This window comes from Helianthus annuus, chromosome 3 (assembly GCF_002127325.2).
Source record: "Helianthus annuus cultivar XRQ/B chromosome 3, HanXRQr2.0-SUNRISE, whole genome shotgun sequence".
Lineage (NCBI taxonomy): Eukaryota > Viridiplantae > Streptophyta > Magnoliopsida > Asterales > Asteraceae > Helianthus > Helianthus annuus.
Window position 1 is genome coordinate 106,433,097 of NC_035435.2, and position 14,604 is coordinate 106,447,700.

General features: G+C 34.0%; 3 protein-coding genes across 15 annotated transcripts; 1 reads left to right on the forward strand and 2 right to left on the reverse strand.

Annotated features, from left to right (window-relative positions):
- Positions 1 to 682: 682 nt before the first annotated feature.
- Positions 683 to 1,261, forward strand: LOC118490346. Its single transcript, XM_035987916.1, has 2 exons — positions 683 to 790; positions 862 to 1,261. The coding sequence occupies exons 1-2, from the start codon at positions 785 to 787 to the stop codon at positions 1,252 to 1,254; spliced, it is 399 nt and encodes a 132-aa protein (XP_035843809.1). The 5' UTR covers positions 683 to 784; the 3' UTR covers positions 1,255 to 1,261.
- An 893-nt stretch (positions 1,262 to 2,154) lies between these two features.
- Positions 2,155 to 4,124, reverse strand: LOC110881785 (protein FAR1-RELATED SEQUENCE 5-like). The gene is made up of 4 exons (XM_022129939.1): positions 3,844 to 4,124; positions 3,499 to 3,757; positions 2,830 to 3,393; positions 2,155 to 2,751 (listed from the first exon to the last, which is right to left on the reverse strand). Exons 1-4 carry the CDS (start codon positions 4,122 to 4,124, stop codon positions 2,155 to 2,157), a joined length of 1,701 nt encoding a protein of 566 aa, XP_021985631.1.
- Positions 4,125 to 8,707: 4,583 nt separating this feature from the next.
- LOC110885168 lies at positions 8,708 to 11,958 on the reverse strand. 13 transcript variants are annotated; one of them, XM_035987918.1, is made up of 6 exons: positions 11,618 to 11,957; positions 11,473 to 11,529; positions 11,142 to 11,226; positions 10,919 to 11,035; positions 9,760 to 10,509; positions 8,713 to 8,984 (listed from the first exon to the last, which is right to left on the reverse strand). In XM_035987918.1, exons 1-5 carry the CDS (start codon positions 11,654 to 11,656, stop codon positions 10,466 to 10,468), a joined length of 342 nt encoding a protein of 113 aa, XP_035843811.1. In that variant the 5' UTR covers positions 11,657 to 11,957; the 3' UTR covers positions 8,713 to 8,984; positions 9,760 to 10,465. The 13 variants fall into 13 exon arrangements, 2 of the variants coding, with proteins under 2 accessions (XP_035843811.1, XP_035843810.1); XR_004889340.1 differs by having other exon boundaries at positions 8,743 to 8,984; positions 9,760 to 9,855; positions 9,932 to 10,509; positions 10,919 to 11,222; XR_004889337.1 differs by having other exon boundaries at positions 8,743 to 8,984; positions 9,760 to 9,855; positions 9,932 to 10,509; positions 10,919 to 11,226.
- Positions 11,959 to 14,604: the final 2,646 nt, after the last annotated feature.

Consider the following 14,604-nt stretch of genomic DNA (forward strand, 5'->3'; position numbering starts at 1 on the left):
TCGTTTAAAAACAATACCTGAAGCAATGCGATCACCTTATGCACGAAAAAAGGTGGAAATCTCAGGTGTAAGGACCAAAGTTGAAGAAAACGTTGCAAAAACAATCTTTGCCGCTCACCTTAACAAATGGTACGTTTTAAATTTTGGTTGTCTACTCGCAAACTCAAATTTTACTATTATAAGTAGGTGTTTTCATCGTTTATTAAATGTAGGGATTACTTATTCGAACCGAAGGACGGAAAGTGGAGGTGCCTACGGGTATCATTTGAAACATTTCATCCACAAGTTTGGCTTCACATTTCATTGTTGAATGTATGGGCATACATCCTAAACGAAGAAGAGAAATTTAGGAATAAAGTAGACCCGCCACGCCTATTTGGCTCATGTGAAATGTTGGTATGTAATTTCTGTGATATATTAGTACATATTATTATGCATATAGTTGACTTACAATAAACGGTTATGTGCTATGTTATGCAATATCATGAACTAACTGTGCTGCTATCCCTAATGTGATTGATATTAGACTGCCAAAGATTTTGTGGGTGTGGGGGATGATGTAAAGGAGGTCGCACGCGCAAAAAAATTTAGCAAGTCATTGCGAGATATATTGGAAACCACAGGAAAGAATGATCTCGCTGATACGGAACTCCTTATCATACCAATGCTACATAGTAAACATTATTACGTAATATGTTTCAACCTTAAAAAAAGTTCAATACAAGTGTTGGACAATATCAAGGGAGGAAATTATGATAGTAGATCGTATGGCGGCGAACCACGAATGCTTGTAAGTGTAACTATTTTAAATTATAAAAAATTGCTATTTTAGCACACTAATATTAATGCGTATTGAAACAGACAACTGCTTTATGTCAATATTTGAGAGAAACTAAACACCCAGCTGCAGAAGACATATTGAGCTGTGAACCAAATAGATTGGAACTTAAATGGAGAACAAGAAATAATTCGAATGATTGTGGTATCTTCGCGATGAGACACATGGAATATTTCAAGGGAGAAACAACGAAAAATTGGAACTGTGGGTTGCGAAAAGAATCACCAGATCAAGTATACGATTTAAATGATCTACGGTTAAAATATTTAGCCAAAATCCTACTGTCAGACCTTAACACGAACAAAGAATTTGTGTTGGATGAAGTCCGTCAATTTAAAGCGTTGGATCTAGCTTCGAGAAAAGAACACATGAAAGATGCATATAAAAGGATAAACAGGAGGGTGACCGAATTCTAATTATTTAGTTAGCAACTTGTTTCGAACTCAGTGACTATGTTATTTTGGTACATTGCATATGATTTTTTTGTTAATAAGTATTTCTAAGTTTAGAACAATACATATGGCTTTTGGGTTTGTCGGAGACAGTGACTATATTTTTGAAGTTCTTATGTATTTTAGATGATAGTATGCTTCTTATCAATTTAAACTTTTTTAGTTTTAAACATAGTTCATAATATTGCACAGTTAGCACTTTTGATTATGTCACACGAGGTGGTGTTGATTTACAATTGATGTATAGGTTTGCACAGTTAGCACTTTTTGGTTATGTCAACGGTGCTGATGTGTTAAGGTCAACCGGGTACAGTTGGCTTACGGGTTGGGCAGGTTTACCATTACCACCGTTTTTGGCTTTTTTTTCTAGCGCGTTTCCCAAAACTCCTCTTTATCAGTAGCGCGACAATGGTCAGCACTTGAAATGCCATTGCCCCAAAAGAAATACTTTGACTCGTTTTTCATGAAAACGGGCCGAATAGGGACATTCTTTTACCAACAGGGGTTCATGTTAACCAAATCAAAAGTTAATAGGAAACTTTACCACATCTTGTTGTGCTATGTCAAAACTAGCACGTTTGATAACTTATAAACATATGAATCACACCAAATTGTTAATGATATTATAAATCTTAAAGGCCAGTTCAAACAAAATACTACCGAAAAAACGCATATTGTTGTGCTATGTCGAAAACAACACAATATTTACTTATAGACGTTTGAAACACACCAAAATACTTACTGAAATTAAAAATGTTAACGTCTGGTAAAAAAAAACAATACGATCTAACAGTTGGTAACAATAGTCATAATTTGGAAAGAAAAGCACTTGACTGTAAAAAACATAAAAACTAAAAATTTTGATCAACTTGCTTCCGGTTTTTTATCACATTTACCTTTGTCGTGCTCGTGAGAACCACATATACCACATGTCCTTTGCTTCCTTGGCTGTTTAGTAGAAACTTGCTCAAAAGTAGACTTAATCCGTTTTTTAAAACCACACCCCTTAGTTCTAATACCAACCGGAGCTCGAACAGTATCTTTATCAGGTTGCTTAAACCCAAGCAAAGTAGCAATTCTGTCCTTCTTCTGTATAGGTTGAGAAGACCCGCAAATCTCATCTAGTTGAGCAATATCTCCTTTAACTTTATCTCTATACAACGCCAGCTTCTCCATGTCCTTTGACAATTTATCAACAATATACTCAGTCCCAATCATAATTTCATGTACAACTTTATTAACACCGTCCACTGTCTGATTAGCTTCGGCGTTCTCCTTAACTGACGTAACAGTCTTCCTTGGGACAGCATCTCCCGTCCATCTTCGCGTAACATATTTTTTGGGAAAAGTTTCAACCTTAGACATCTTTAGCACCAAAAAAATGTGCCTACATAGCACACCATATTGTTCATACCTACCACAGCTACATTTTATTTCCATATCATCTTCTCGAAAAAGCACCTGACGAAAAAAAATATAAGAATAAATGAACATAAAATAACTATGGATGCTAGTAAATTTGAAATTTAACTAACTAACCTCACGCAAGACTGAACCTTCAACATCTAAATCCTTAATTGAAAACTTAATAAATTCACCGACTTGTTCAACGTTCATAGAGTGTGATTCTGTAACACTGAGGAGTAACTCATGCTGAAGATCGTTAAATATATTCCTGGTATATATTTCATTAGCTTCTCTCTCAAAATTTAAATCCGTAACCCAATCTGGAGTTGTATTCCTTGTGTCGTGATCATTTTTCCGGTGCTTGTATTGTTGTGACTCAATTGTCGTTTCAAAATGACTGATGAATTCAACAAGGGTATGACTGCTGCGTCTAAATTGCCCAAAAAAACGATTCTCGCTCTCTGAACGAGATGTTGTTCGCATCAAACCTGACATGTTCTCGTGACGATAATAAGCAGGGATCCAATCATTCCTAATTGCATACATATCGGACAACCATTTGTTTCCAGTCAAATGAAAATCACTCATGATTTCTTTCCACTTTTCCTCAAAGTCCTCCGGCTGAATTGCATCAGTCCAAACAATGTCACAAATGCGTTGTCTAAAAGACTTATCTTTCTTCAACGTCGGCCCAACCTTTAAACCAAAAAAATATGTTAGGAAAATAAAACTACATTAACATAGATCGAATTGTATCATCAAATAACAATTAATATCCCGTACACTTATGAATATCATTACCTTTTCGGCAACCTTTTTCATGATGTGCCACATGCACAGCTGGTGTCGACTTGTAGTAAACACCTCCCGTATCGCCTTTTTCATCGCGGGGTCTTGATCAGTAACAACTACACGTGGTTCCCGTCCATAACATTTTTTAAAAGCCGATAATAACCAATTATATGACTCAGCAGTCTCCGATGCTAACAGAGCAGCACCAAAGGTAACGTTCTTGTGATGATTATCTATACCGGTGAAAGGGACAAATACCATGTCATATCTGAAAAATGACCAACATTAATAAAGAACATCACTACATAATATAATACAAATAGTCAAGGATATAAAAACATAAAAAAAACCTACTTATTTGAACGAAACGTGGAATCGAATGCGATAACATCCCCAAATTGCATATAATTATGCTTCATTTCTTCGTCAGCCCAAAACAGACCACGAAGCTCACCTTTCTCATCGTTGAGATACTCACATGAAAAATCAGGTAAATAACGTTTCTTGTCCATCAAACGAGAAACAACCATTTCAGCATCGTGTTTACCAATGTAAGCATTAATATCTCTCTTGAAGTTCTTACAATCAACTGCTGTGGCGCCAACTTCCTCAAAACCACCATAATGGGTTCTCATAATGTTGAATGCTTGAACAGGTCCAATATTCAACTTTCACAAGTTCTGAATAAAATCCTCTTGAACAACAGACAAATTTCTAGCAGCACTCAAAAACTGATAATCCCCCTCTTCCACAAGTGTATGATTATGCTCTTCGTAAAAAGAGTAAATCTTGTAGGTCATATCATCCAATCTCTGAAGCTTTATACTTGCAAGACAACCTGTATATAGAAGGCCTTGTACGACATTGTTTACCTTTTACGTTATCCACATCCATATCATTGACTGTGTCAATTTTCTGAAATGTTTTCTTCCCCTCCTTAGAACACGTAAAGTACTTCAGTGTAACAATACCTTTAATCATTTTTTGTGTGTTCTTGCGAATTGTAAAACCACCCAACTTGGCATAATTCTCGTAGAACGCATAAGCTTCATCAACTGTCCTAAATCGCATACCAACTTGTGGTCTTTTAGATATATTTACATCCGGAATATAACTAAGTTTACCGGTACGTGGTGATTTCCGGACAATTCCAGATCCATATCTAGCACTTCGCTCTACATATAAAATGTAAAAATTAAATTGGAATAAACATCATACACCTAAACGTAATGGATACTAACAGCACAAGCTGATGAGTCAGCGATAAGAATTACAAATTTTCAAACAAGAAAAATTATAAAATGCACATGTTCTATTTCTGGAAACAAAAAATCATATAATTTCAAAAAAAAAAATTTGATTTAAAATCAGCACTTTGTATTTAATGATAGCACATTTTGTATTGCTGGAAAGAAAAAACAATTTTTTTCAAAAATTTTTATTCAGCGTAAACCAAAAACTTTAGATATGATAATAGCACATTGCGATTCGTATCAGCACATTAACAGAGCACATGAAACAAAATTTGAAACGAGCGTTTGGCGATTCGTATCAGCACATTAATGTAGCAAAAGAAAACAAAATTTGAAACGTGCGTTTGGCGATTCGTATCAGCACATTAACATAGCACATTCAAACAAAATATGAAACCAGCAAATTGAATATTCGTAAACCCAGAACTTTGTATTGCTGTAAAAAAACATATAGCACAAAAAAAAACAATGTCGTACAAATTGAGATTCGTATCAGCACATTAATATAGCACAAATGGTTTTGGATAAAAATTAATGAAACCAACCAACAAACACAACAGAAACGGATCTACGAAATCGAACCGGCGGCTATATCAGCACATGAATAAACGTAATTTTTATAACATGCAGATTAAATAACAACCTGGGGTAACTTCCATGGCTGATGATCCTTCCACTGAACTTCCTATGTTTGAATCCATCAAATTTACCTATCAAAACAAGGAGATGAACACCACGCAGATAATGGGAAAGTGAGATGGGAAGTTACGTATTATTCTTTTTGTTCGTTGCCTGCGTAGATGAAGATTTCTGGAAATTTTCAAATATGATTTGAAATAGTGCATGAATGTAGGGATAATTAAAATTTAGAATTAATTAAATACAAAAAATAGAATGATAAAGTCTAAAATACCCTTATCTAATTTTTTAAATGAATGACACATGTCTATTTGTGATTGGTTCTTATAGTTCTTACCAATATTAAGGTTTGTATTTGATCCCATCTCTTGCACAAGCTGAATAAAACCGTATGTAAATTTGTTGCATAAAATATAATGTAATTTGTTTACACATACGGTTGTTAAGATATGTATTTAAAAAAATTAAAAAAAAACATCTTTAACAGAACACTTATATTGATAAATATTAAATCAGTTAAAGTGCACCTAGTCATTTAAATATATTTTTAGTGCAATCAAGTTAACTTAAATTGTAATATAAATACACATAAAAATGAGAACTAAAGGTTAAATTTTTTAATACCACCTATTTTCAGTTGTTTGACATGTTGCATGTTTATCATTCGAACTATCCTATCACATCGAATATTTAATTGTTTCTTTTTTTATAAATCACTCGGAATAAATTACTATTGTCAATATTCTTCCTTTTTTCATAATTTAATGAGTATAATTTTTAACTTTGTAAAACTTGAATACATAAGTAAAAACTTGTAAATAAAAAAAAATAAGTCAAATTTATAACACCACAAATTATAACTATTCATAATTAATGTCATGTTATATGACGGTATATTATATAATAATGATACCTTTTTAATATCATTAACTCTATAACATTTTGCAATACGGATGAACAGCGTTTTATTATTATTATTTTTTTTGCTTCTAAACTATTTTGCCGAGTAAACTGCCATTTTGGTCCCTGAGGTTTGGGCATTCGATGATAGACTCAACCGGCTTCTCTCGATCAAGGAAAAGGTGCATGAACCTAGAATGGAGAAACAAATTCAGAAAGATATAAAGTTTCTCGAGAAAGACTTTTCCAACCTACCGGAGGAGGACCGAGACATTTTAATTAGAGGCTCGTAAGGCAAAAATCCGAGCCAAATATATGTAGTTTTCTATTTTCAAATAGGTTAATTTTTAAGTAACTTTTTAGTTTTTTTTTTTATTTTTTAAGTACTTTGTATTGTTTTACTTATTTTATTGAAATTATGTTCTTTTTTTTATTTTGTTTTAAATAAAATTGGCATATAAATTAAAAAAAATACAAAATTTAATAAAAAAATAATTAGGTAATAATGATTAGAGCTTTAAACATTGCATGCAAGTTAAAGTGAGTGATTTTAAAGCCCCCCATATGAGGTGGCGCATAGGTAGATCTGGCATGGCGTAATAAAGCTTGTAGGGGCTTTAAACCACAGCCCGTAGCCTTATTAGTAGTACCTAGCGATTGTTAGTTACAAAGGATATTGTGACATCAAATGGTTGGTTTTTGATAAGATGCCTTTCAGTGTCGCCAAAGTTGTGGAAGAGATAAAAGAGGAGTGTTTTGTGTGGATTAAAAATAGGACTCCGTTTAGTTCAACGAGGTCCTGTCAGTGGGAGCGATGGAGCTATTTTAATATTCAAGATTTCATTATGTAATCGTTACTTTTGTTTTGTTGTTTGGGTCTCCCAGTCGCTCGCTTGCTGGCCCGTTGTTCTATTTATGGTTTAAATAAAATAGTCGTCGTTCAAAAAAAAAAATAGTAGTAAAGATGTAATCAAGAATTATAGACTGATAACACGAAAAAAAAAGTCGTCGGAAAATCACACCAAAATCTGTCGAGAATTATCAAGAAATCCGGAAAAAAGTAATCTCTTTTAAGGGAAAATACCATAAAAAACAATATACTTTCTTATATTTCTCATAAAAGTTTCTTAACATTTTTTTGTATGTAAAAACAAATACTTTCTGTTTTGTCACACAAAAGTCGCTCAACAATTTTTTTGAACATTAAAGTCTCTACACATATGAATTTGAACAAAATTATGACAAAAACCTTTTTAAAACTTGTTACATATTATGTTTCAACCTAAGATATGTTTGAAACTTCATATGTCATTGCTACAATACCGAAAACAGTTAAAAACGAATATCGAACTAAAAACGATTAAACCCAAACCGAATAAAATGAATTCGGTTTATATGTAGCCGAATAAACAACGAAGTAAACAAAGTAAACCATACTTTATATTTTGTCGAATAAACCAATTATATGAATTCGTTGTATTCGGTTGCAATCGAAAACCAAAACAAATTCGAATGTGATTTGTGATCCAATTATGAAGTCATTATATTCCGTTTAGTTTAGTTCGATTTTTTATTTAAAAAAAATCCAACTGAATAAAAGGAACCAAATAATCGAATAAACCAAAATATTATGTTTGTTTTTTACACACAAAAAATTATAATGACTTTTAAAGAAAACTAAGAAAATATGGTGGTTTTTTTTATGATATTTCCCCTTTTTAACTGTGGTTTGATAACTCACAAACTCTCTTAATAGAGGAAAAAGAAAATTTTGAATTACACAAATTGGTCCTTGTTGAAAAATTATAATATTTTATTTTCTAAATACCACCGAGTCAAATTTTCATATTTTTTTAAAGGGTAAATTAGTCAATTAAATCCATAAAATTTTGGAAATAGTGACCAACTTGTATTTTGCCAGAAGTAACATCCATGCAATTTACTATTAATTTATTTCAATATTGCTATGTATTTTTTTCTAGAATGATTTTGATTTAAAAATATTTAAGAAGATAGTTCATATTAGCTTAAAAGGACATTTAGACATGCGATGTCGATGTCATGAGAGTTATGAGAATTATGTGTATTAGTTTTAGTAAAACAGAGCACACTTAAATGAGTTAAGCCATTAACTTAATAATTTGAAATCATTATTATCTAGTTTTAAATTTGTAAAAATAATATTTATAAACGACTAATTACACATAACGGTCAGAAAACTGTATAATATATAATATTAGATAAAAACCAAGTATCGTTCAACAACGATACATTTCTTTTACTCAACCGTTTATTATTAATTTGACATTCTTTATTTATAGTTAGTTTAGTAGTCACTAACTAGTAATACTAGTAGGAAACCCGCGCGTTGCGGCGGAGCGTTGCGGCGAAGTGAACAATACACATTGGAATTGGTTAACACATACTATATAACAATTATATAATCATATATCATTATATGTAAAATGTCAGATGTAAGACCATACATTCAAACAAAAACCATAGAGAATCAGTTTGTGATATATCATTATATGTACAATGTCAGATGTAAGACCATACATTCAAACAAAAACCATAGAGAATCAGTTTGTGAAAATGCAACCCAACAACACAATATATGGAACCGAAAACTTTATAAAGCGCTTTGGACTGCACATAAAATTTAATTCTTCCAACATTATTATACCTTTTCGTTTTGCCTACCTGCAGTATCAAACAATATGAATCCATATTAAATTTCGACTTCTTTCAATATGTATCAGATAATACTAAGTGATATTATTCTACTGAACAAATACTAAGCATATGTATATGTCCAGGATTGATTAGCACTTGCTACGCTCTCCAAAACATTTTGAACTATCTGTTTTGGAATAGGGGTGTGAATTTTTAACACCACCCGAAAACTCGACACGATCCTAACACGAAATTCACGGGTTTAGGTTTTTAGTCTAAACGGGTTCGGGTTATTTTCAGGTTGAACCCGCGAACCCGTTTAGGTTAACGGGTTGGGTTCGAGTCAACCTGGTCGGGTTGGCGGATTGACCCGTTTAACACATTTATACTATATTATAATTTTTTACAATATATTTTATGTCATAAATTAAATGGGGTAGTATTTTATGCCATGATTGTAACTTAAAAAGAGAAATTAACATAGATTTTATAATTTAACTATGATATTATTATATACATTTGTGTTTTTTAAGTAAATTTTAATTTTAATATATTAATTTCAGAAAAAAATTAAAAATTCGGGTTGAACGCGTCGTTTTCGGGTCAACCCATGAAATTTCGGGTCGTGTTCGGGTTTATATGTATGATACGATTTTCGGGTTCAAGTTCGTGTAAAATTTTCGGGTTTGGGTCGGGTTGAACTCGCCAACCTGCGAACACAACCCGTTTAGCACCCCTACTTTGGAAGTTGGAAAATTACACTGGGTATTAAATAATAACTTTATTTATGGAGCAGACTTACTTGGGTGCACAAATGAATCATGATGATTTGAATCTAGGCTTTGGGGTTAAGTAGGGTGATGCGGATCTGGAAGCATGAAGGACTTGGTAAAAGCTTCTGTCCCATTGATTCGTCAAGTATTGTCAAATTAAGTCAAAGAAGGGTTTAGTAAGATACAAGGTAAGCTAAGCACCTTATGTCTACTAAAAGTTGACACATTGTCGGTCAACCAATTAAGGGAACTTGTGAGGAACAAATTTAAACAAGTTTGAGCAGGTATATAATCAATATCATAGATACACAAAGCATAACACTTGTGTGAACTTCCTGCATATAAAAAATAAAGAATTAATTTATTTATAACCAAAACACAGAAGAAAATAGTACCGTTGGTGATCCTCATTGCCAAGCCAAAATCAGGAAGCTTAATCTTCCCTGAAGTTGTTAACAAGATATTCTCAGGCTTTACATCCCGATGAACCACACCCATGTCATGACAATATTTAATCACCGTCATCAACTCCTTGAATATATTAGCAGCCCGTTATTCAGAATAACGACCTTCTTTCGTCATTTGATCAATCAACCTTCCTCCTGAACACAACTCCATTACCAAATGAAAAGATACCGAATCTTCATAAACAACATTCAACGTCACAACCCCTGGATGCCCTGACAAATGTTGCATTATCTCAACTTCTCTATGAACCGTCTAGCTCCTCCCCTTTCACCAGGGTCTTACACGCAAACTCCACGCTACTAACCCTACATCTACACAGCCAAACAGATCCAAAGTTACCCTTACCAATAGTATCCACACTACTAACCCTTACCTATATTTAAATAAAAGTATAGGCGGCTGTATGCAAAGATATATTTTTAAGATGAATTTAGATTCATTAGAGATATAGAACGTACTATAGAACGCACTCGAAAAGACCAATTTATAAGAGTAAAGTACACGAACGATTAGTCAAACATCTTTTTTACCAAATAAATTTATAGATTAACAATTTAACATACACTGAATTCAGAATTTCCTTTTCGAGAAAGTGTCTCCACATAACTCTCTAATCCAACAGTTGTTACAGAAACGTCATCAAAACGAATAAATTCAGTTATCACAAAAGACACAGCCGAAAGTCAACAAAAAATATGAGTAAAAGGAAAGAGAACAAACCGGGCTGTATCGGACAATCTGTCGTCACAGTTGACTTTTGAGCATTTGATATAATATCAACTTGCAAAATTCGCCCAACATCATATGGGTCGGGTGCACAAACTGATTTGTTCGCACCTGGTGAAAAAATAAATTTTGTAAGGGTGCCACTGATCCTCATCATGACTCGAACTCGTTTCACGTATCAATGGGCTTCGACCCTCTAGAGTCATAACCAGGGTACCTAGGCGAGAAGGTAGACAGCAAGGAACCGATGACCCGGTCAACTCCAGGCGGCCGATCGTCTCTATAATCGCGGTTCCACCTATCTTTAGGATAATGGTGAACATAAATTACATTTCATGGCGGTCAAAAGCCATCAAATTCAAGTTGATTGTACAGACCAAGAGTCAAAGAATTAAATTCCAATGTTTTCTAAAATAACAACATAGATTCCACAGTTGACCAGCTAAATGTATGCATATCATTGAACTGTTTCTATTTTCATACAGATATACGTGCAAAAATAAATGAAATGTCAAAAAAAAAATGCAGAAACGAATCAATTCACTTACCAGTGACTCAAGATCTAGCGATTTCAACATTCTGATTTCAGTTTCAAGACCTAGAACCTGCGATTGAAAAGGAACTTGTTTCAATTTCAAACATATAAAACAATGAACCGATATATGCAATTCAAGGTGTTGATGAGGAACAAACTTGTTGAAATCTAAAAAGATGAAAATAAGTAACCAACATCCTTGCTACAATACACAGAATCGATCAAAAATCTTCAGCAAATAGAGTGTGTAATTCGATAACTACAGTGTTTCATGGCAAACCCTAGCCGTTGGCCTTTGACGACCACCAATACCACAGCCCCTGGAACCACTGTCGCCGGCAGAGGGTGGAGTGAGAACGTACGGGGGATTTGAGAGGACAAATTGAAGGTGAAGAGATGAGAGGAAACTATGATTTGGGTATTAGGGTTATATATTCAATTCCAGGATAAGAAACGATTCAATTATCTGAGAAGTTAATGTACGGTTATTCCATGATCAAATCCCAAAAACACCCCTATGGTGTCTTAAAATTTTGGGAAAGTTTCAACTTTAGCCCCTTTAAAATGGCTTCTTTTTATTGTACATAATGCTTCAAAATTTATACGTAAATAAAATTACTATCTTGTCCATCACTTCTCCTTTTTAATATATTATAGATATAGACTCATAGGGCTCTATTTGATAGTATATATAGTTGCATATATAGTTAGTACATAAACATCCTTATTTACCGCATTTACTTTTCTTCTCTCACCAAAACCATGCTATGTTCTTCTCTAAAATCCTCTTATATTATATAAGAAAAACATAACATAACACAATATATAATCTAACATAATATAATGTTTTTCTATTTTAATTTTTTTTATACAAAATTACGAACTTTAACCTTAAGCCGGGCATTCTTATTAGTTAAACTTTATATGTTAAACAAAAAAACAGTTTTCGAACCATCAATATCTTATTAATCTTTTAGCTTTTGGAGATCTCCTTCTTTTCGAGCCTAAAATGATAAAGCCCAAATAATCAATACAAAAATTAACGAAAACCACAAAAAGACCCTTCCCCCTCTTTGTAATTTCATTCTCTATGTGTAACAATCTCAAATATTTTCCGTATTCAAACATCACATTCTCCGATCATTCATTCATCTCTCTATGTTTGTTGCTCAACGGACACTGTTCTTGAAATACGACCAGGATTCACGCATGATTTTTCATAATATAAATATATATATTAGTTTTGGAGGATATATATATCTATGTACCGGGTTGGTCGTGTGTAGACACGACGGGTTAAACATGCTTTCGGGATGGGATTTTGTGTTAATATATATATACACACACATATATTGTGGAAATATATGTGTGTGTATATATATGCGATAACACATGGATAATCAATCACCAATGGGTCGTCATTTCATTTAGTCTAAGCAAGTTTGGTGAACGACTTGCCGGTAGACTCATGGGTAGGCCTAGTGTCTTATATAGTTTAGGACATGTGTAAGTCGGTTTGCTTGTTCGGACACTATTTCACTTGCTAGCATTGCACAGGGATTACTTGGGTGAGTTTTCAAAGCCACTTTACTTTTTAAATTTCGAGACTTAAATGCTTGGTTATGTGGCATGGTAGTTGGGATGAAATCCATTAGGTCTATTATGTGAGCATAAGCTTATTGGTTTGAGCTCGGTGGTCTATTAAATGTGTGGTGGTATTCAATTTTAGTGATTATTAGTCTGTTAAGATCCCCAAACAGTCGAATAGATCTATTGGATTTAACAAGCCCGCCTTCGAGTAGTCGTAAACTTTGGTGCAATTATGTCCTACTTGTACAATGTTACGAGGCAGCATTGGTATGGTTTGGTTACAGGTTTTATAGCACATACGTAATGGTTTTGCAAGATTTGATCATCGTGATTTCATTAGACTATGCATACTAGTTTTTATCAATTGTTAAAGGTTGCATTTGTGTCATTTAAACATGTGAAACTCACCAACTTTATGTTAACATTTTAAGCATGTTTTCAGATAAGTGAACGGTGCTTCGCGACTCATGGAGTCTTTTGCATTCATCAATGAGCGGTGCCTTTTGTCGGGTTGTCTTGTGTCCTCCATATTAGGGATGAGCATTTGGTACCGGGTACCGGTACCGAACCGTACCAGGTATATTCGGTACCGGTACCGGTACCCACTTTCTTCGATTTTCGGTACCGGTACCGATACGATACCGGTATTTACGAGTAAAACACCGGTAAGTACCGGTACCGAACTGGTGTATTCGGTACCGGTACCCACTTTTACAGTTTTTCGGTACCCGTACTTTCAGTACCGGTACTGGTTCGGTACTGAACGGGTACCGTGCTCATCCCTACTCCATATACTTTGGTTGTATGAGTCAATACCCTTTATCATGCCTTTTGGGTTTTGGTAAGTCGGCGCTTCATCAAAGTAATCTTTCATCACACGAGCGTTTGCTGACATTAGGTCTCGTTCTGTATATTCTCTTGGAAAAATTTGGTGTGGAAGCCGACTAATGTGTTTCATATACCTCGCTGCGAGTTGACACACACTTGTAACCGCCTCTTGCTCGACCTCCTCGTCCGTCGACTCACCTTCATCGGCTAAAAACTCTTGTAATAATAATTGGCAGCGGATGAGTAACATGTGGGGGAATCCATTTTTGGAAAACAAGGCGTGGTGTTGTGTTAATTTTTGAGGTATTGTGGGTTGTGAGTGTGTTATATAGATATTGAATTAAAAAAAAATATATAGTCGTTACCCTACCATTGCCCAACGTTTCATTGGCCAAATTCTTTTCAATCCGGCAAGTTTAAGGAATCGCCCAACAAAAAAAATTCATCAGAAATGCCCCGGGGCGGTGACAATGGCGTGGAGGGGCGTTTTGGGGGAAAACGGCCAAACCCCTTCCACTACGGGTGGGAATACAACAAAAAAACTTGCTAACAAATTGAAATTTTAGAACATAAAAAAGATGAGTTCAAAAAGACATAAAGGTAGACTCGTTACTTAAAAATGAACATACAAACGTTAAAACTTAAATAGATGATCTTCTGAAAAATAAACTTGGTTAGAGCCAAATGACGTAATATAAAAGGTTAAATTGTAATCATTAAGTATGAC